Source organism: Spea bombifrons, chromosome 5 (genome assembly GCF_027358695.1).
Source record: "Spea bombifrons isolate aSpeBom1 chromosome 5, aSpeBom1.2.pri, whole genome shotgun sequence".
Taxonomy (NCBI): Eukaryota; Metazoa; Chordata; class Amphibia; order Anura; family Pelobatidae; genus Spea; species Spea bombifrons.
This window is the reverse complement of record NC_071091.1, coordinates 6922529-6946534: the sequence shown is the minus strand read 5'-3', so window position 1 is coordinate 6946534 and position 24006 is coordinate 6922529. Positions and strand designations below refer to the sequence as shown.

Genomic DNA, 24006 nt, shown 5'->3' with positions numbered 1-24006 from the left:
CACGATTGAGAATGCCCTCCAAACATCCTGCTGCTATTTGATAGAGAACTTATCAATGGCGACACCATCCTGTTGGCTTTATTCATTTCCTGCGGGCCTATTGACTGTGCCACAATGGCAGTTGTACATTGTTAAAGGCCATGCAGAGGTCCCTGACGATCAATATGACTATTATGCTTTTGTGGAGAGGCCCTTGACTGTTGTTGTATGTGTCAATCTTCCTGACAGTGCTATACAAAGTGAAATTCTCAGAAGAACGTATAAGGAAGCATTTTTATTCTAGCCGTCCTTTTCATGGGGTTTGTTATTCGATGTGATGAAATATAGGAAGCCTCAATTTAACACATTTTATTGGAATTGCCCCTATATCTTAACAAAACAAATATTTACAAAACACCTTCAAAGCAAAAGTAAGAAAACATAATTTCTTTGTTGCAGCTAGTATTCAAGGAGTTAAATAACAAAAAGGCATATAGGTTTTGGGGTGTTTATTTCTGCTTAATTTTGTGTCACCCAGTATCGTTGGGTATCTTTCTGTGTTTATATTCTATTTTCTCATTCTCTTCTTTTCATAGCTACACCCTTATATTGTAACACATTAAAGAAGCATTATGTTCATGTGAAATGCATATCGGAGTCCCTTTTGCATGGACTCCACTGCATTCAAATCAGTGCAGGCATTCTTTAGTTATCGGAGTTAGAAAATGTGACTTCTGAGTTATTTAACTCCTCCCCCAGCTGCCTCTGTTAAAGGAAGGGAGCATACTACAGTATGCTTCCTGCGCATGCTCAGCACGACTCCCGTTAGTGAATGGGAGACATTCTTACATTAAAGCCTATAGTAGTAGGAGTGATGGTTTCCTGCATACCAGGGTTTCGCCTGGAGACCGGTTCTCTAGGTCAATACCCGAATCCTCCGGGTCTCGGAATCAGGGTTCTGACACGCCCCTTCTCCCTGCCCATTTCTCCTTAAAACGAGCGTGTTTCCCGTCAGCGGGAACACCCGCAACATCAGCGGGAACACCCACCGACGTCAGCGGGCGGTCCTGGACGTGCCTCTCAAGAGTAGGTTCCGGATACTTTGACTGAATGCCTCTCTCTCTTCTTCTGCCCCCTTGCGTACTCGTCAGCCAGTCATATTATTTTAAATCCTGGGTTTTAAAGGGGGAATGACGTCAATATAAATATCTCATACCTGTACGTGCGTAGTGACCTGCAAATGTGGCGGTTTGTACAAGATACTTAAATGGGGGTGCAATTTAAACACCATTTAAGCAAAAACTATTTAAAAATTCAAATTTGTTAGGTCGATATGTTTAAAATAAGGAGGATAAGTAGCAAAGTGGTACTTTATATTTATACATTTATTTTATATCTTTTTTTTCTTTCTTTCTTTCATTACTTATATTAGGAGATACTTTTTGATTTTTTTTTTTTGTTCCATTTCTGTGGGCAGATTAATGGCCTTCATGTGATGCCAAGTATATGCTTTTGACAGCCACCCTGTCAGCAACTTCGTTTGCCAAACGCAACTGCAGTCAAAAAGCAAACTGAGCTATGATCACTGCATGTGATCAGACTTTTCTACTTCTCAACATAGTGCCTGGAAGGAGTCTGCATGAAATTTGGAATAATAAAAGTGATATAAAGGTGATAGGACCACATGGTGTGAAAAAAGAACGGAGGTCAAACAAGCCCAAAGAAAATGCCAGGTGAAGTTTTGTTAGACGTGTACACATAAAGAGGAACCCTGCAAGGTTTTTGAACCTCTCCTCATATTATATTGAAAAGAATCGATGCTGGTATATATAAAAAAAAAACATTGAATTTAAGATCTGCCTTGAAAAACTTTTGACCATGTTTCTGTTTTTTTTTTTTCTACAAATGTAAATCTGTAAGATGTTATAGAATGCATTTGAACGGTTAAATCCAACTGATTACTCACTGGAGATCCAAAACAGGGATTTTGGAATATTGGACCATTTCATATCACGTATTTGCTTGATTATGAGATTACCCTTCTCCTTTCTTTTGGATCTTATTGAAAGGAAAGACAAAGAAAAGGCCTAAATACAACATGACCCTATGGGAGGGGGGAATCAAAACAACTGTTTTAGCCATAAAACATTGTTTAATCATTACAACACCAAAAAAATATATAACATCAAAACATGTTAAAAGAGCTAAAAAAAACTAGCATGTATCATAGGGAAAAACAAACAGCGATTGTGGCTCAGAGAGCAGCTCATCTTTAGGAACGCCATACTCCCATACTGCATAGTCAACCTTAAGGCAGCCTGAGAGTCATGGGATATGTAGTCCACAAAGATTTACCCCTATTCGGTTTTGTATGGCAGGACCTCTGTAGGTCGCTGATCAAGACAGCCTCAAACGAGGACAGGGAGTAGGTGACCGAACGGACATGTTACCGTTCTAAAAGAGAAATGCAAAAAGTAATCCATGCTCTCCATTCTATATTATATACTATAGTCCATTGTCCTGGATGTGTGGTCAACATTTCAACTCCCCAATCATACCCAGAAACATCTCAGAGTGGACTGCCCGAAGCTCTTCTGGAGAAGAGGCTTCATAAATGGTTGGAACTAGCCTCAGACAGACAGACAGTGGGAAGGAAATGGGCAGGGAGTAGGCATGCAGTCCTCTACCCAGAGAAAGACCTAGAGACACAAGGAAGCAGGTCTTCACCCAGTGGCTCCAGGTCCAAGCTATAGAGTCCCATTGCTCATAATGCATAGTTAAAAATGCAGAATTACCGGTATTAAAAGTTACAAGAGAACTTTCTATGGTTACCCCATCCTAATATCTGATAAAAAGGTATGTTGAAAGTGCCACTCACACGTACACTCCCATATTGGTGAATAAACCCCATAGGGTTAGTTTCATGTGTGGCATACTTACACCCTGGCTCCCTACAACAGGATATTTCAGGGCATCCGAGGGATTCTGCTTACAGATGCTGTGCACAATGGAGCTGCCACCAGCCCCGGCGATAAGGACACCGACCAGGACAGTTTTGATGGAAGCATCACTGTCTACTCTTGCCTCCTTACTCCTTACATAATATTGTTAAACTCTGTAATATAATGGGTGGGAAAATTATATATATATATATATAATATCTTTTATTTATATAGCGCCAACAATTTACACAGTGCTTAATACAATATATATATCCAAGGGGTCTGACAAGACGAGAATTGACAGACTAAGACAAACCGATACATTAGGTAGAGAGAGCCCGGCCCGCAAGCTTACAATCTTGAGGGAATGGGGTGACAAACATAAGGCACAGAGAAAAGGTGAAAGGTAGTGTGGTATGAAGTGGGTTTTGAGATGTTTCTTGAATGTTGGAAGGGAGGGTGAATGCTGAAGGTTCGGTTTTAGTAGATTCCAGAGATATGGGGCAGCCCTTGTGAAATCTTGTGGACGGGAAAAGGAAGAGGTGATAAGTGAGGAGGAGAGCCTTAGCTCATGGGAAGAACGTAGGGACCGAGTAGGAGAGTATTTGCTTATGAGGGCAGAAATGTATGGAGGAGCTGTGTTATGGGGGGGGGGTGTTATGGTGGGTCCTTATATGTTAGTACAAGGATTTAAAATTTAATTCTAAAGGTAATTGGGAGCCAGTGGAGGGTTTCACAGAGTGGGGAAGCAGAAGAGGAGCGACGTGCAAGGAAGATAAGCCTAGCAGCAACATTTAGGACAGACTGTAGAGGAGAGAGTCGAGACAGTGGAATGCCAACCAGAAGAGTGTTGCAGTAGTCAAGACGGCAAAAGAAAAGTGAATGAACCAGAGTTGTTGTGGATTCTTGGGTGAGGAATGGGCGGATACGAGAGATGTTTTTTAGGTGCAAGCGGCAAGATCTGGCGAGAGACTAAATGTGAGGGATGAAGGAAAAGTTAGAGTCAAGGATGACCCCAAGGCATCGGGCCTGGTTAGTAGGAGAGATAGTCGTGTTGTTAATGGTGATAGAGAATATACATATTTTTTGGGCCAATCTGACTTTGTTTTGGGTTAAGGAAAAGTTTATTTCATAAGGTGCTATAGATAAGCAACAGCTGTAGCATTTTAGGAGCAAACTTTTTGTTCAAAATAAGGGGGCTCTGATGTAACCGGTGGTGTAAATTGTACTAAATCCCAAGTCTCATAATAGTATTGGATTTCAGCTTTGGTTGAACTTGGACTTGGGATAGCAGCGTTCCAAGTGCTTAAACGAGGGATTTAGATGTTTGCATTGCATATATTATGACACAAGGGATCTTCATTACAGTCTATATACATTGCATTCCCAATTTCAATTAACATAGCTGGGATTCTGCACATTAGACACCCCAAATATTGCAATGGTGCGCCGAATATACTTTACAAAGATATACATTATTTTTTTGGTTAAAAACATCTGTTTGGTCTCACTTACTGGAAGTTAGGCAATTACTAGCATTATTTAGATTCTATAATCCTTCTGTTGGCAGTATTTTAAACAGTGTTTTGTGTCTTTCATCTCTCTGTAGAATTATCTGCGGTCAATGATAATCCTCGTCTGAATTTTCTGAATGTATTCGAGGATTATTATTTTTTTGTGATAAATAGAAATGATCTTTTCCATGTAAACGATTTTAAATGTTATTTTGATATGAAGATTTGGAGTCTTCTCATCTTTAATTTGGTTTGAATAATCTAAGATTACAGTTTTAATAATTAGTGCTAATCCCAGGATCACTGTGAATACCTGATGTTTTGAGTATTGTATACGGAGCACATTTGATGGATGTTTTCATTACTGCATTTATAGTGCATTACCCCATATAGTATTCAAATGTTCACATGTAGATTAATTACCTTTATTGGATCTTCTATCATTGTAGTTTCTCACAGGAGAGCTGCCTCTAGAATAACTAACCCCAGAATACTAAACGTCCCCCAAAACTGTGTTTTCTAATGTATGTTGGAGTTTGGAGGTTGAGACAGAAGTCTCATGTTCTAACTCCAATAACTAAAGTATACTCGTTATACAGCGCTACGGAACATGATGGCGCTATATAAAACACTAAATAGTAATAACGCCTGCCCCGATTTGTTGGCGGTAAAATGCATTGAATACTAGGCGTGTGCATTCGGTGTTTTGTTTAATTCATGCGAATGTCTAAAATTGAGGCAGGAGCTCCAATGAAACGAATGAAAACAGAGGGAGCTCTGATTTTTTTATTTTATTATTAATTAAATGTTTTTTTTCCTTGTTCTCTCATTCTCTCTCCCTACCTCTTTTAGTTCTGTGGCTATCCAGCTTCTGATCTGCGCCTGCTCTTTTTAACACGTAAAGTAAAATAGTCTCATTGTGTCTGTACGTTGTTTTTTATTCTATTAGTTCCAAGAGCAGGTTACATGATTTATCTCGAAGCAAAGAGGTGAATGAGATATTACGGCCTGACTCAACTTTAACTCCGCTGACGAAAATAATATTAATATTTTACAATGTCAGTACATTTATTTTAAGATCACGTGAGCTGTAAGTATCTCTTAATGTCTTCCTTCTTTATTGGATACATTGATTAGTATCTAATTGATACATTTATGTCAAAACCACAGTTGTTGATATCTCTCTGTTTTTATTTTGTTAAAGCTCGGATTTCTTTTACATCCCCTTAGAGATTTCGAGTCTGTTCCGAGGGATTCGTCGGTATAAAACACGATCTGTTTTGCTTTGGCAGACAGTCTAGGAACATTATGTCTGTGTTCTGCCTACTGATTTTTGGACCCAGCTGTATAATTTTTTGCATTCGCCAATTACTGACATCTCTTGGAACTTCTCAGCCCTAACGGAACTTTATCCAATTGTAAAGTTTTGGACTAGTTTTGCCAAAATCCCTGGTATGTGGGACAAAACATGTATAACAAATTAGTTCCTGGTCCAAAACTACCCCTCCCCCCCCAGTCTGGGAGGTTTATTCGTTAAAGGGACAGTTTACAGGAGACGTTGCACCCCCCACCTTTACTTCACATTGAATTATGATGGACTAACCCCAGCAAAATTCCATTCCAAGAACAGCTTGGATGGCCATGAATAAAACATATTTAAATCACGGGGATTTCATGAAAGTAATCTCACTGATTGAACTATGCATTATGCAGGGATCCATTTTTGCAGAGAGAAAGATAGTCAGCGATGGGAGGCTGTTCCACTTATCTACCACCCTCTCCGCAAAGTAAAATTTCCTTACATTACAGTAAATAATCCCGTATCTGCCATGATGGCGAGTATGAGTTTGAGTGAACCCCCCCCAACCTCTGTGTCGGCACCTTTATTTATTACCTGTAAAATTAATTGAGGCTAAATTGTCAATTTTTACACATGTATTTTTTGTCTTTTTTCATCAAAGATCACAAATGCATACATGTAACATGTCACAGCTGAGTTATTAACAGAGCAGCTAGTGTATTGAGACACACATATTTGTTCTACGCTGTAGGATTGGATTTCAAGGTTCTTGCCCTGGGATTCCAGGTGGGATGTTCTCACAGAGATAATGAATGATCTGCCGGCCGGAGGCGGCTCAGCTTCCTGGTTTTTCATTGGTGTTTCCGTCTGTCAGTCAAGTAAATGAGAGTTTTTGTCAGTATCGTGGCAGAACAGGGTAACACCACGTGAATCATTAATAAGCCGGTGGAAACACCTGTAATTATTGTATTTTTTTCAGTGAAAAACTATAAATTACCGTCGGGTTCGTAGAAAATCTCATAACCTGCTCGGACTCAATAGCTGGATTTAGCTTCTTCGGTTAAAGGGACCCTAACAAAGTTAGCTCTTGTTTCCTGGCTGCATTTCAACGAGGCGCAGGTAAGCCTGTCCTTCATCGCACTTAACTCCGTATTACATTTCAGCGAGTATAACCAGGAAGCGCGGAGCTCAGAAAGCTGGCTTACCAGATCATTAACCCTTTGGCTACTTTCAGTGTTAAAACTATATTTAAAGATACCTCGTAACAGGCTTTTTTTCTACAGCGTAACCATAGTTTACAAACTTTATAGCCATGCATTCAGTAAATGAAAACCTAGCTAACCTAGCTACTTTTTAAGTTGAGTTAAAAGTTTAATGCTCGTTATCATAGATTTTCTGTACTGAGGGGGTAGTAAACATGTGGAATAGCCTTCCAGAAGAAGTGGTAGGAATTTATAGAGTGAGGGAATTTAAATAAATCCATCGGATATCCATTATGGCTGCTGAATCTGAGATGAGGCCCAGGACTGGTTAAGGTTTGAGTATTTGCAGCAGTCTAGATGGGGCCGAATGGTTCTGGACTGCTTTTTTAATGTTCATGGAAGAGTAATTTGATGTTGTAGGTAGGAATACATTTCTACCAGTACATTCGAGTTTGTTCTTTATAGCGGTTTTCACACTGTGATATGCGTGTACAAAGTGGTATAATTGGACAGACAAAGGAATGTTTAATGCCGGTATGTTCTTTAATTTGATAGGAAATGTATTTATTAAAGTTTCTTATTGCTGGATGCAGGATACCTAGCTTGATCTAGCGGTACTTTGGGTAAAAGCTATTTTTAAGTAATAAAAGTTACCAATTTACGGTATCTGAGTGCCTAAGCTGCTTATTGTTAAAAGGACAGTTTTATATCCTTTATTCCAAAGAATAATGCATATTAAAGTTCTAACATTTTAAGTTTTTTAACATTTTTTAAAAAGTAAATCAATTACCTCAGGAAGAAACTTTAGCAGCAGAGCTGCAGCTCTCCACCATTTCCGTGGCCTTAGCAGCCAATCAGTGACAGGAAAGCGCTCTGATAGAAATCAATGGGAACACTCTCTGTGCATGCGCATGTAGGATTTCCTTAGACTCCCCACCTGGCAACATGCGCCAGGCCAGGGCTGGAGGTGACTGGTGGTAAATATATACCACGTCAACAGATGTTTGGCCAAAATACATATCCTGCACAGAAAAAAGATTAAGGGCATTTGCAAGGGGGGCATCTTACAAATGTAAAGGGACCTCTCAGCTGTCAAATGCATTAAACTGTCCCTTTAATCTAGAATTTGCCCCATCCTTCAACGGGTTCAGATGAGGGCATCACAGTATTGGAACACAGATCAACGTTATTTGCTTTGACTCTTGTTTTGGAACGTTTACTCTGCGAGACATTAAGATATGATATTTAGAAAACCTCTTAGTAAAGATTATACCAAAAAAAAACAGATTTCATTTTAACCCGTTTGGTTTTAACTGTTTTTTTGTTTGTTTTTTTTTAGGGTTAAAACATGGTACCGCTTTGCATTCACATTGGAATTCTAATAGCTGCCTTCCTAAGTAATCACGTAGAAGGAAAGAGGGATCCTATATTATACTGCGGAGGTCAGTAATCTATTACTTCTCTAATATAATCCCCCCAATTATGTGTTGTAAATCTGGTGTGTTTATTCTTAAACCCGCTTATCATATAGACCTTATTTTAAAGAGTAGAATTGCAAGTCTGCCAAAGAATTTTCCATAAATCATAACCGTTTGGTTGTTGGTTCACTTTCTCTACATCTTAGTGCTGGGTAACTTAACATGATTCATAGTGTTAGAGGCCTACATGCTTTACGGACACACCTGGCACCTGTGTCTTCTATTTCTTCTATAACTGGGTGCCATATTTGCTACACGTCGTGCTGGTTTAAGAATAGTCCTAACTCAGGTTATTCAAGTTTAAAGGTGCCGAATTGGCCCTACTCCAGAGGAGCTCAACAACATTTCAGGTGCCTAAAGTGGGGCACGTTTGTTGGAGTTGTGGTAAAAGACAAGGTTGGAGCAGGATTAAAAAACCTTTAAAGCAGATCGGCCGGGTGCATCGTGTTACGGCACTCCACCTCGGTAGGTTGTGATATGAAAGCCCCTCAATAGTTTCTGCAGCTCAGCGGGCTAGTCGTGTCATCTGTCATCCTTTTAGCGGCCCGGATTCACTGTTGCCCACAACAGTGGGGAGACTTCAGAGGATAGTGCCCAAAAAGCAGGACTGTCTGACTTAAAACAGGATGGCTGGAACCCATTGCAGCTTCCAGCCAGTTATCAGCAAACTGAGGTGTGCTTAGGCCAGTGCTACGAACATAAACTATGTCCGAATTAAGGAACTGTCCAGCAGTTGTAGAATAGGAATAATAGAATTATTTGGAAATGAAAACAAAATTGTTATGCTGCTACTTTTGCATTTTTGCTCTGTTTTAGACTTTTTTGTCGTTATTTTCTCTGAGGTTATTTGCCGTCGCTGAATGCTGTTTGTATGTAACGCTTCAAGTTTTTGCAAGATATTTTTTCAGCCATTTGTATGAGTTCTCACTCTGTTATCTGAGCCCCGATCTACTAGACAAACACCCAACTCCTTATCATCATGTCTGTGAGAAAAAATAGAATGGCTGAATCTTAATTGCAAAGCAGGACACTCTGGCTGGTGTAAGCCTATGGAAGAACAGACTTCATTATCATTGCCATAAAGCATCAGCTCAGTGTGGTATTTGAGTTACCCAAAATATCACATGGCCGACAACAATGGCCGCCTCCAGGTCTGCAGATAAAGGAAGCCTATTGGGGGAAAAAATGAGATAAAAAGGGACTCCTTATATATAACTTCTCTTGCTGTATTAACTTCAAACACCTTTTGAAGACCCTTCTCCTTACCCCAGTAAAGTAAAGCTTCCTTATGATACATCTAAGCCTCTGACCCTCTAGTATTAGACCAAGACCTCCTGTTGTAACATTTCTCCTCTTTTCAAATATATTCTCTCTGTTTGTTGAATGCCTTTTTTGTATTGAGCTTCAAGCTACACGTTACCTGGACCCTCATTGACCTGTAGTGTTCAGGCCTTGCAGAGGGCTTGCTTTTCAGAAGGCTTTGCAAGCAGCAATTATTGAATAAAGTTACCAGACAGCTCAGCCAAGTAAAACCAGCCAACAGAAAACACCGGTGATGTTACTGAGTCGGTATATCGGTCAAAGAGTTGGCCCATTGTAAATTTTGTCTTGGGGTGCAATGGAGTTACAGGATACGTGATTCATCTCTCTGTAATGTGAAGGTAGCGACTTATCCCTCCCCATTCCTCCTCCTACCTCCAGATGTCACCGCTCATTCATTATGCAGGTTTCCGAATGCATAAGTTACGTGAAACCATTTTACAACCTAATGAGCGCTTCAGTCAATCAAGCCTTTGATTGTATTAAACGTTACAGCGGATTTCCTTGGCATTGGGTGGGGGAACTATGTGTTGTTGGGAAAGCAAGCAACATATATTACGAACAATAGTGCAAGAAATTACACCCCCACAATTATTAAGATTTCCAATACCGGGAACATTCCAAACGGTAAGTTTGCAACATAACAAACCTGATGTTCCAGGCCGTGCCTCAACATGGTTACATCTGTCACTCCCATGCTCATTAAATCCGGCGTCTGGCTTTATGTGCTCGCCGTACCAGAGAAAAGGGGTATAAGATTAAAAAAATGTTAAATGCTAAAACAGACATTACTATAAGAAATCGGAGTGCTGATCGTGACATGTGCTATATAATATATATATATAATGTGTGTGTGTCCTGGGAAACAAATGGCTGATGCGGCAGCACTGATAACGGCAGAAAGTACGAGAACTTTAGGTGTTCGATCCTAGATACGAATAGGGGAAGGGCAGGAAGTAAAATGTAAAACTACGCGAATGTTAAATGAATTAAAAGCCAACCATGCAGAAAAACAGGTAAATCGGGTTAATGAAAACCGAGCTTGTCAGAATACTGCCAGGTAGAAGCAAGCTAAGTGGCTTTGTCCCCAGATCCTATTTTACAATTTAGCATGACAAATAAACCTATGGAATATGATTTGCTGGTTATAGTAAACAAAATTCATACATTAGAAGCCCGCCTTATGCGTACACCATGATATTAATTTCCCACTCTCAGGATCTGCGTAATTTTTCCTCCCCATTGGGTTATGTCTGCCTACTGCTGATTGTAGGGGATATTAATTAGATACGCTGGATCTGTCTCCATTTTGCTACAAATCTCAGCTTTAAATAGCCTATTACTTTTCGTAACTAGTTAATGAATATTTACAGAATAGTTACACGTATGAGAAGATAAAAAATACAAGTTCCAGGTAGTTTTTAATCCGTTTTGCTACTTTGACCACTAAGAAAAGGCCTTCCTTTTTGGGGCAGTTACTATGGGAACCAAGGGAATGCTTGATTATGCGAGACGGTATCGGCAGTAAATCTAGTGTAGTGTGTTTTATGTCTCGCTTTTCAGTCACCTTCTGGGAGCCAAACCCCTCTGTCCCTTTTTTCCTCCCACGATGGCCCACTTTTCTAGGAGCTCAGAGTGTTTGCTCGTTGAGTGTATCCCAATGTTCTACAGGAGTGGATATAAACTCCAGAATATATGGTTATTCATCAGATTCATAGATTGCTACCTATCTTGACCCAGTGAGATATCAGAGGCTATTCCAGAGTCAGAAGAATTTGTACCCCTTTTTGAGACACAATTAAGATTGGCTTCAATCTCAGGTTTTTGCTGCCTTTTGGATCAACAGCGAAGTTGAACTTGATGGATTTCTGTCCTTTTTGTCCAACTTAAGTCACTGTGTTGCTATGTTATGGGACGCATTGTGTTTTTTTTTTAATCTTGGCTGCTATTTTATAATATATATAGCTGTCCTTCCTAAATATCCATTCTCCACGGTGATCTATGTAAAACACACTTAGCCAATCTGAATGGGAGCACTTTCCGCGCATGAAAGGTTTAGATTTCTTAAGGTTTAAAAGTTTAATAACTGGTACACAGGCTGAAAAAAACCTTTTAATTGGGAAAAAATAAATAAAGATGATCTGGAATCAGCTTATAGACCAATCTTTGGTGAATTTATTTTTGAATGGATGGTTAACTGGGCAGAATACCTCTCCAGCTTTTTACCCCCGGATACCACGTTAATGAATTTGGGTTGGATAAAAGCAAGTAGCCATGGCTTGTATTTTACTTACTGTTGCTCCTTTGCTTGGTTGCCAAGAAGAAGACCCTGTTCTAGTGAGCTTACAATCTATTGGATTTTACCTGAAACTACTGGGCATTTAAATTATGCCTCCTGGTCTTTAAGGCCAACGCTTTCCTTTTTTTTTGCCATCCAGGTAATCATATATGCAGTTAGACGTGAGAAACTGTAAAAAGTTGCAGCATTGGCACATTTTGTGCCCTCACTGCTGTAATACGCTGTCATCTGTAAGGAATTATTAACCAAATGTTCTAATGCTGACTGACACACGCGATCACTGTGAGAATAATGCAGGCAGTCCTCAGCCAAACGAGAAGCATTTTTATTTACTTTAGGTTTCTCCCTTCCAGAGATGCTTCATTTAGGGTGTTGTGACATGTTCATTTAACGTTTCACCCCCTCACATAGCTCTGTCAGAATCCGACTATGGAAATGTCCCTGCTCGTCTATTTTTCGCCTCCTCCGATCACTCCGCGGCAGAGCACACTGTCTCTTTCCCACCTTTCCGTTATCTTCCCCGATATGTCTCAGGAAGAATCTTTTAAATAATCCAAGATCGAGGCACCAGGGGATAAGAAGCCTTATACAGTATATACGGCATGTCATTCTTATCTGTCCCTCTAAGCTCGTCGATGTACTTAGTGGAACGTAACCTGAGAAGATGGTTGATTTTATTTAAAAAGTCATCAGCTTGCATACACCAGGCATATCTGTCACATGGCTTTACCGGTAATCAACATATCATCATAAGGGGTTTCTGTAAGAATGAATATATAAAAAATACTATGATATACAATAATATACTAATACGATAAAGAGCCGTTTTCAACGTAACGTCTTCATTTTCATCACCATTTAAATTGAACAAGGAAACTTAAAATCCACCTAAAATCCCGCTGTGATCATATGCCCTTATTTGAATTAGATATATATTTTTTTTCTTCTTAGCGTAACCGTGCTCTCTTTTCAGGTGGATAAAAGGATTTTGGTTTGGTTTCCCCCTCTCGCCACCTGTCAATTTGGAAGCCTGCCATACCTCCTTTGTGTCTGGCATTGGAACAGAGAAGGAGCTGGTTATAACTGTACCATCGGCAGCGGGCATGAGGAGTTTCTACAAGCTGAAAAATATATACCTGCTTTTATTGGGGGGGGGGTTGGAACCCTCGTGTCCTGGCAGTGAGTTGTTAAAAATCCTTGTCACAAGTGTATCAAAGTTTGAATTCGTTCCCATTTCTCCATTTCAACTTGAGATGCTCTTGCGGCCGTAAATACAATCCCTATCGCAATGTGAGAAATGCATAATTAAAATAGCTTTTAGACACTGTGGGTTTCACTGAACAGCTCTTTCTTTGCCCCTTCGCTATCCACCCCCAGCGTCAAAATAAAATAATCAGCCTGTCACATTCTTGATGAAATCAATTTCCACCGGGGAGCCATTGTTTTAATCTAGATCCTTCTGTTTAGCAAGTAACCCACCATCAGTGTTTCCATCCATTCATCTTTAAATCTCTTAGCTACGAAATAACCGTCCTGTCACCGTTCATTGCCATAGGCTATTGGAATACCAACTGCTTCAACGACGGGGTCTTTAAGGTATTTTCATCGTGGTTCCATTGTGTTTTAAAGGCATTTTAGAATTTCCTCATCTGACACTTGTAGCAATTCATCTCAGACCCTTTGAGGAGCTCTACCTGCCTTATTCGAGAAAGCCACATCAGAAAAAGTACCATCTGGTGTGATTAGAATGCAGGAGTCCGATGGAGGATATAGGCAACTAAACTGGGTTGTGCCAAATGTATTGTTATAAACGTTATTGAAGATGTTTTTCTAAAGCATAGGTAACATCTTATGAAAGGGAACTGTAAATAGCAAAAAAAACAAGCCTATAACTTTTTAAACCAGTGTTTATCACCAGAAATGTATAACATAAAATCAAGGAGGTGGCTCGTTACACGAGAAATGAACTGATAAACAAAGAAAGACCTAAAAGTATAGTGCGAAAAAGCCTAAGGTTCTATGATATAATAACAGATTCCATGGAATTGTGGCTAATGGATTTGGCATTGCGGTGGAACGACGGGTTCCATTATGTCCTGAAAGGCTCTTGACTCATAACGTCTTCCATCGTTTCTTAATTATGATTTCACTGGACTAGAATGAAGCAGATTGTCACGTTGGTCGCCGAGTGCGGGAGACGCTGGGCAATCTGAAAGCATCTGTTAAAAGCAGTACACGCAGACCATCATCTTGCTCATAGACACCCTGAATCCTCCTCGTACGCTTTCTCAGTATTAAACGCTGCTGAATTAAAGAACCTACGTCTGAATATCTCCATACGTGGACTCCCTTTCCCTGTCTTCTTGTCTTTCTTATTAAGGATACTATTTTGGTATCACCGACCTCTAGAGCTTGCCCCTGGTGTTTCAGCACCCTTTGCCCCGCTGTTAGCACAGACACATTCTGTAGATATTATGCTTCTATCCAATTGTGGGTCCATCCATTATTAAGTGTGTCATAGCAGTCGGACCTGTTTTTTGTTTGGGTTCTCGCATACCTGCCCAGGATCAATGACACTCATCTGGATTTTGGTACATTCATGTTAAGACTACATCACTGAGCCTGTTCTTTATTTATAATATAGCTGAGTATTGCTGCATGAATGCTGCTAATGACCAGTTAAAGAGTAAACTTATTTCAAGAGCAATCCAAAGGTTGGTCTTCTTTTCATGGTATTGTTGTCCAGAGAACAACATGATTGGTAGGAAGGCTGCAAACATCCACAAAACTCCGCTTCATTAATGCAGTTCCGGGGGAGACAGGAGTCAATTAACCCATTAGTCACCCTGATTCAAATATGCATTTAAGAGGACCCAACAATGGCTTTCTAAATTCCACAGGGTTTACCCTTCATAATTCATGGATAGGTCCGTCGAAATGTCTTTTTCTCACAAGTAAACTCATGGTTTTGTGACGATCTCCCTGTAAACTATATCAATTTTTTTCTATGAGGAAATTTGTATCTGAATTTGCTGCTCTTTTATAAGTAAAGTCAGAATTAGAAACCTCAATCCTAGTGTTGTTAAATCTGCAAAACTTTCCCCAAAATAATTAATCGTGTAAAAATTTCGCCTTAATTATGAATTATCGAGAACATTTATTACTCATGTGAGACGCAAAAAAAAAAAAAAACACCAAATAGATTGATGCCAAAGAAAATAAAGGCATTCTTTTCTTCTTTGTCTAAGTGGAACTGCATCTTTAAACATGCGGCTTTTTCCAACAACAATCTTTGTGCTGGACCCTCTGTATCTCTGTGTGTCTCGGCGATAAACACAGTGTTTCTTTAAGTATGTGGCAGCCGACACCTGGCGCTGAGTATTGTCTAGTTGTCTTATTTATGTCGTTGTCAAATGCTATAGCTCAGTAAGCTTGTCATATCTTCCCATTGCCTTGACAGCCTTTTCTGTGTAAATACTATTATTTCCCAGTAACAGCTGACCACATAATTTATGTAAAGCACTGTACAGGTTGTCTATATCTTGGGGACATGGTGACATCTTTCCAATGGAAGTATGAAAACCATAACAGCCAGAATACGTACACCGGCTAAGAAAAAAAATACCAATATAATAATTGGAAAAAATGTTTTCTAGCTATCAATACTTGTACCGGAAGGTGAAAAGAAAATACTTTTCCGCTGTTAGGATCACAAGTGAATATATTTTATGGCTGCCATTTCTGCCTATTATTAAATGAGAGCCTATATTGTAGACTGAATTACGGGATTCTCTTTGGATCTCCCCATAGGTTTAGGGTCTCTTGCGCAAACAAAAGAATAAACGTGTCAATTTTAATTTCATCCAAAAGTAACCTTAGTATTTGCCGTGAATATGTCTGATTGCCCTCAGAGAGTTAATTAATCCTCCACAGGCATCTCTTGATGATATAAAAAACTCCCGAGATGATCATTCAGAGATCAGGTTGAAGGAATTCAAACGATCACCGACTGCTCCTTAATAATATGTCGCTAGCCGAATATTTGTTCTTCTTCGTTGTGACACCACCGGCCACAAATAAGCATTTTTTGGCAGTTATTGTCAGCGTTTTCAGGCAAGAGGAAACTTTCCATCTGTGGTCCTAAAGCAAAAGACAAGAGGATACATTTCTTAACAGATGGCACTGCACAATAGACGTAAAGGAGCCCCCCAGAGACCTGCAGCCAGTCACTAGATATTTTCAGCAACATCTTGAAATAAATTGTCCCCTAAGACATGGAAGACTTTAAAACAGCCCTACAAATTGACAAATTTCAGAACCTTGCATAGTCAGTTGTAGCCAGGTTTAAATGTGTGGCACAGATTATAGCCGTGTAGAACATTTGTGGAATGATTCTTATTGCAAGCTGTTTGATGAGAATGCACCCTTCGGAATGAAAACATTATTTGGCATTTTTCTTATCGTTTGCGGTTAAATGTCCTGCGGTGATAGGCTGCTGTCCATAAGGAAAATGAAGCTATACTTTTGCTCTAGACAACTTGCCATCAAAAGTATAGAGCAAACGATCTCTCCCAGAAGTTGCTGCCCGCTTCACGGCAGGCAGCACAGCTGAGTCTACGGTCCATGCGCAGCCATCAGGGCAGCGTTGCGTGCTCTCCTAGTGCAGAGTTTGGGATTGAAGCCCCTAGGCACCAGTCCGTGCCTCTGGCACATAACCGGCTGTAAAGTCTAGAGTGCCACAAGTTTAAACCACACAGCGCAGAGTAAGGGAAGGCCCGGGGTTTGAGGAATAATATGTACTATGAATGTCCAGAAGCCCAATCTGGCCTTGGCAAATGTACTAAGCAAAAGCCCTCGTATGCTTTGACCCAGTAGACTCGCCTAGATGCTGGTTACAATGTTAATATGGCCTGTAAAAAACCTTTGCCTAGTGGCAACAAAGTGACTACTAAATGTATAGAGCGGGAAAACTTTGAAAAACAATTGTTTTTACAACATTCTTCCTTGGTGGTTAAGATCAGGATGTATAATAATAATGAGATAATAATAAAATAGCATAATTATCCAGCACAGTCAGATGTAGTCATGGTCTAACTGGAAATACCAGCAGGATACCAAATACGGGTCAGATAATGTGAGAACATACAACTGAACATGTAGAATACAATGTTTTCTATAATCTGTTAATTGGCTGGGATAGCAAAACCAATTGGCTGCTGGTATGAGAGCAAATTGTGCAGCCTGATTACACCAAAAACCCATCCCAGCACTCCCCGTTCATTACGGCCGATCCTTCATAATGTGTAACGAAGCCAGAGAGTCAAAACTGCCACTGATTCAGCCCCATATACATTACTACAATCCACAAAGTGATCTGACCAAATCCAGGGTTTGAACATATGCAACAACGCAAGCAAACTAGATCGGTAGTTCAAATCTGCCATTATCCAGCACAATATATAGATTGCATTTCGTTATATATTCCAAAATATGCCCAAGATCTTGCCAGATATCCCCCGAAAAATATAATGCAAATGTTGTATTCATTTTTTCACCATTAAATCGAATAATAATAATAATAAATATGATTTTCAAATTTTTATTAAGCAATAATAATCTATTAAACTGTCACTTCTTTATTAGAGAGATGTCTGGTCTATGCTACTAAACCCATGGCATGCGATTAGGAGATTGTTACAGCATTAATACTTGAAAAAGACAGAAATACGCATTCTGTTATCACTGGCGTATGGTCCATCTCCCATAACTAATGCCGTTCCCGGGGTTGTTATTAGCGGCTTTGCCGCTCTTGGCTTGACTGCTTTGGATAACAGCGCAGGTTGCAAACTTTCAGCTCTGTGTTAACAAAACTGATGTAGACTCCTTTTACCTCTGTACATGGCATGCAGCTGCACCCAGCACCATGAATACGTCTATAAAATAAACCCGCCTGCATCATTTATCCGGTTCGGAGTCACATTTGCTGGAGGCTTTGCCCCGAGGCGTATAAAAGATTATCTTATTTGCGATACATTCAAGTATCTTAAGATACTTTACCGGGTAGTTGCTTACTTCCTTAATACGCTGTAGATGGAGAATTGTAATGGATTTGCTATGCTTTCAAAAGAAAATAAAGTGCCCCAGATAACATCCTACCTAAAGTTAAAAACTAGATTGCGTGTCTTCCGACCTGTGATCAAAAAGATCCCATTTCTCTCGCAACCAGCAGTTAAATGTCCCTTTCTTCCGTTGTCTTGCCTAATGGCACCTGTAAAAGTGAAATTGCACTAAAGTGTCTGTTTTTGATCGATTCGTTTCACCTTTTCCTAAAAATAAAATCTATCACCATCGTTGCCTTTGATTTTGCTCCCGCAGCTCTGCTAACGAGAATGGATCAGAGTGGAAAAGCACGTCCACGGTCGTATTAGACCACCCACAGAGTTACCCCCCACGGTCCACGGTTTGTGGAAGGGGATCCAATAATAAAAATAAAATTGCTTTTGTACTTTTGAACGTAAGGTATTCAGTTGGAATGTGGACAATTTTATCAGGAAAATGCTCCATAGTGTTGCCTAAAGCAATAAGATATTTTGGTTGTGTATAAAACTCTTATCTCAGCCGGTTATCTAGCTTCATGGTAGACATTAGGAAGACTTCATCTCAAGCACCTTGCCCTAAAGCAATCAACCTAGTGAGGTAAGAAAAGATATGGCACATTGATGCCAAGGCCGTCCTGGGCATCCTTTGTTGTCGGGCACCATACTTCAACAAGAACTAGTATTCTCAGAATGAACCGAATCACCAGCTGAATAATAGATGTAATTATCACCCAATCGATGGTAGTCATTTGTTGACCTTGGAAGGATGGAGGGCTGAGCTGGCCCTGGTGGGATTCGAACCATGAACCCTGAGGTTTGAACAATCTGGACACCTGCGTTGAGTATGTAGCAAGAGTGTGATTGGCCAGCCCAGGAAGTTGGAGGGACCCACTGTATAAATAGTACGAGTTACCAGCCAGGGTCTGCACATCTCCCTAGGCCAGTCCATGATCCCCACTGCCCACAAAATCCAGGACTGTTGGGAGGTATGGCTGGCATATTTATCACCAGCTAAGGCGGAAAGCACATAAAGATAAGTGCTGGAAAAAATGGGGCAAAATACAATACAAAGACATTTAAGTTAAATATGGTATGTAATGATTAAATAGGTCTGCTGCTTCCCCTTTAATTAACCTGCAGTTAATTAGCTAACTTAGTGGTGTTTCGCACTGTCTAAATTAATTAATTGCATATTAATTAAGGAAATTGTGAAACCCTGTTAGGGCTGAGAACCCTCATAGGGCAGAATTTGTGGTATGACATTCAGCCACAAATTCTGAAGGTCATTTCCCAATCTATACCATTCATTGTCAAGTTTAAGGTGTTCCGAACATCTTATTGTTTTCTAAGTATTTGATGTGTTTTATGTTTCTATTTTATCCTATAAAATTAAATTATATATAATTCTATATTCAGTCTTATGAAATAAGTACACATGGTTGGAAAATATCCACAGGTTCCGCTAGTTTAACCCCTTAAGGACAATGGGCGGTCCCTAAACCCATAGAAAACAATGCATTTTGAGCCCGTACATGTACCGGCTTTGTCATTAAGGGGTTAAAAATGTATTGCGTTATTATGTATTATATCTTCAAAATACACCAGTTTTGTATGTAGGTTGAAGAATCGGGGACCCCCTACAACCCCTAAGCCACCTACTGCCTGGCAACTATCCCAGTAACGTACTGGTTCAGAACTCATCTAGTGTTACACCATCTACTGAGTAAGCTTGTAGACCGGCCTCATCCAACATAGACTTGCACCCAACAACAACAAAAAAAAAAAAGTACTTACCTTAAGTAGAAGCTGCAGCGCAAAATGCCACCTTCATCATGCCAGACTGGCTGGGCCTTATGGCTCTTATCTGCTGTCACTTTCTATGTTTCTATGTTTGCACCACTGATTGTCAGGCAATCAATGGGAGCGCTTTCTGCACATGTAGATGGGGATCTGATTAGATCTCCTTCCAGCCCCGGAACCCTCGCCGAGGCAGTATACCATGGCAGAACATTTCCAGCAAACTAAAGAGTGCCCTCTAGTTCAGACGAATACTGCTTACTTTTGCATACATACTTTTCCCTGGGTTGTCTTATTGTGTACATTGATTCTTTTTATCTGTGTATATTTTTTTTCTTTTTATTTTAATAAGGTAGCGCACACACACAGGATCACGTTTGTTTCCATGCATCATATATCTTTAATCACATGATACTAGGTGGATTTTGTGTCTAAATTCACATTTCTTGTTTACAACAATAGTAACATTTGTAGTTTCCACAAATTTACATATTTGCCTTTCTTTAGCTTAATAGATATTATCAAGCATGAGATGGTAAACTGTTATTTCTGTGACTCCAAAACACCCCTTTCCCCAGAACGCCTTACGGTTTCCCGGCTGGTATCACTCAGTTGCATAACTTAACCATAATGAATGTGGTAATTGAGATAAATTGATAGATCTGCCTTTTCTTTCTTGAGTCTTATCTCCAATTATAGAACAATTATCTCCAATAGATTTTATCATTTTCCCAACAAGTCTGGTAACAAATCCAACCACAGGCACAGTAGAGAAAGCAACTTTATGATGAATGTTGGGACTCCTGTTCATAACATTTTTCAGATGCTGGCTGAGAGTCATGGTTATTATTTATTGATTTAAATAGCATCGTCACTCTACCCGCTCGACCCCCCGTTCTCTTCTCTGCTGTTATGTGGGCAGTATGTCCGTGCAAGGTTTCCCCTTGACAGGCTGCTCCATCCCTGGCGCCTCTACGCCGGTAGTTGCGCTCATTTAGCACTTAAGGCCACTGAGGCCATTCAGAGCTGAAGTCCGCAACCTTTGAGGCCCCTCACTCCCTCTCTTAGGCGTGCTGCTTAAGACATGTGTCTGTCAAGGGTCTCCTGATGTTATCTTGTCGCTATGCGGGCAACTGTCGGGGGGTGGGTTGTTGGGGTGATATTGTTCTGATGTGTACCAACTTGGATGTCACGGTTTGTTCGCTCCCCTCCCCTTTCTTTTCTGTATCCCACATATTTGAAAATTTCAATAAACATTGATTTACCCTAAATAGCATCGTCATATTCTGAAACACTGTACTCCATTGTACATTGCTGCAGAATATTCTGATGCTATAAAAATATATCATCATTTTATTATTTCTATTTGTCTTTTTGCCATCTACTGTTCTTTTAATACCATAAAAAAACAAAAGAAAAACATATATATATAGATATATATAGATATATATATATATATATATATATATATATATATCTATATAGATATAGATATATATATATCTATATAGATATAGATATATATATATCTATATAGATATAGATATATATATATCTATATAGATATAGATATATATATATATATATATATATATATATATATATATATATATATATATATATATAATATCCTGTTGTGTTCAATTCAGCTGAGTAGGTGGAACAGCACCTTTTAAATATTGCTTATTTCTTAGAATTTCGGATATTATATGGAAACACAATTTCTCCTCGCTAGAATGTGTCCCCAAGGCTTGGCAACTACATTATGAAAGGTTTATTTTAATGATACAATCACCGCTACATGCTTCCATGTCATTCTCTAATTTTATTTTTTAAATTTGATGAATATTTTCACTGACTTATAGATCTGTTTTTTTTAGTATTTGCTATCCTCATCAAATTTTAATTTCTTGTACTTTCGTACAAAAAAAAAAAAAAAAAAAAAACCTATGTAAAATAGATTACATTTCATTTTGTTTTATTCCCTCTTTAGCCTGCAGGGCATTGGTAGATGAGCTTCTATATGAAATTAGAAAAGTGAACCCTAAGAAGACCGTCGAAGTAGGGTCATTCAGGATAAGCCCAGATGGAACACAGGAGAAGACTAAGGTAAAAAAAAAAAAAAAATTGGAAATGCAGGAAAATTGAAGATGTTGCTAATATTAACACCCCGGAGATCTTTCACAGTGTAAAAGGCTTCTTGATTGAACGTGCTCCAGTGGGACCTGACATAACCTTACTGTTCCTTTGCATGGGTTTTGTCACTACACGGTTTTCAGTAACCATTCCGTCTTTATTATATTCCTAGTAAAATGCCTCCGAAGGTGTGCGCCCTTGTTTTTTATTTTTTTTGGCTTTGCATTTTCCTGCCCGTTAAGGGAAATCGTGCTAGCCAACACAAGCTAGCAGGTTAAAATATAATTGAGTAGAAATAAAGGCTAATTGAAATCTGTAAAGAAGGCACGCTAGGATTCCAACTGGGACTCTTCCAAGGCCAGTAATGGCAAAAGCTCTTTCCAGAGATTAATGCTATGCATGTGATCTGATATATCTGTTCACCTTGACACCTCTCTTGAAAGTCTAATTTTTTGAGCTTACGATGGAAGTAATTTAATGCAGCAAAATCATTCATAATAATATTTACCTGTGTGTGGATGAAACTGCTGACTACTTCTTGATGTCTTGATGCATGCTTTCTTTGGGTACGTAATATCTGATCGGCACACAGTGCTTGCAAATTTGTTTAGAAAGTGTATGTATCGAATCATATCATGTTTAATATAGAATACTGATATATAATTATATACAATGATAAACATTGCCTGCTGAAATGTCTTCAGCGTAAATGGGCATTGTGATTACAATCTATATAAACCACATATTTTTTATTTGTTGCTGATACTTTCAGCTCCAAAATATACAGATCAAAATTAGCTCTGCAAGGTCAACCAATTAATTACTGAATGTTACATAGTTTTATTTATATATATAGTGTAATTACAAAAGTATTTGACATATTTTATGTTCAGCTGTATAATGTGAAATTCTATTGTTTTTTTTTTATTTAATGAAACCATTTAATTTTGGCATCTGGTGGTTTATCCAAGTAAAATTTAATAAGGTGTGATGAGCATTGTTAATCGTTCCTGATGGGGATTGAGGTAAATGCAGCTCATAGACAACAAGACATAGAAATGAGACATTTTACACGATGAACATTTAGCAACCCATTGTTTGTTATGAACTGCTTTAAGAACGATCCAAGGAGAAATCCGATTGCCTCTTGGAGTCAAGAAGGAATTTTTTTCCCCTGATGGCAGAATTCGAAGTAGCTTAATTAGGGTGTTTTTTGCCTTCTTTTGGATCAAGAATAGTAAGGTTAGGTAGAAGGGTTGAACTTGATGGACTTAGGTCTTTTTTCAACCTTATGAACTATGTAACGAGGTAAACTATACCAAATAAAAGGTAAGACGTCCAGCTCCAAAACCTTTATCCAAGCCTTCTGTATTAATTAAAAAAAACTGTATTTTTTATAATTAAAGTGTCATGCGCTCTTCCTTTACCGTGAGAATCTATGAAGCAAACCACGTTTGCTTCACTGTCTTATACCTTCTATAATTCGAGCAATTCATTGGCACAGAATTCAATGAAAAATCTAATACCCCCAAAAGCAAGCAATTTATTCTGCCTACATAGTGTTTGTTGTAAAAAATCGCAGTTTCTGATTGGGGGTCTTTAACCTGGGTAGGGGGCGAACAGGTTTTGAAGCATTGCATTAATGCACAGACTGATTTCACAGCGGATATTTCGGTCTCGGTTGCGGCAGCGTAGGTTGGTAAATCCTAATTTCTCTATACAGCTATAGGTCTCTTATATTCTCTTAGTCTGTTCTAAATGTATCCCTTTCAATATCGCTTGCAAAGCTATTCTGCTGGTAACATCGTTAATAAACCTGAAATATGAATCATCTGCCTGATGGAGACTAAAGTTACAAAGTATTCATTAACCCCAATCCTGCCCTATCTCTATTGCCATCGTTTGCACTGTTTAATATAATTACACAGCCGTTTTCCCTAA

At 39.2% G+C, this 24006-nt stretch overlaps 1 protein-coding gene across 3 annotated transcripts in view; it reads left to right on the top strand.

Moving 5' to 3' along the window:
* The window catches only part of CNPY1 (canopy FGF signaling regulator 1), a 46288-nt gene that overhangs the window by 2753 nt on the left and 19529 nt on the right, over positions 1–24006 (top strand). The window contains exons 1-3 of one of the 3 annotated variants that reach the window (XM_053466668.1): positions 6633–6651; positions 8277–8379; positions 21923–22038. In XM_053466668.1, coding sequence (XP_053322643.1) covers positions 8286–8379; positions 21923–22038 — 210 coding nt within the window. In that variant the 5' untranslated portion in view covers positions 6633–6651; positions 8277–8285. Of the gene's footprint in view, positions 1–6632; positions 6652–6679; positions 6855–8276; positions 8380–21922; positions 22039–24006 lie in introns of those variants that run through there. The other 2 variants (XM_053466666.1, XM_053466667.1) reach the window with 2 other exon arrangements.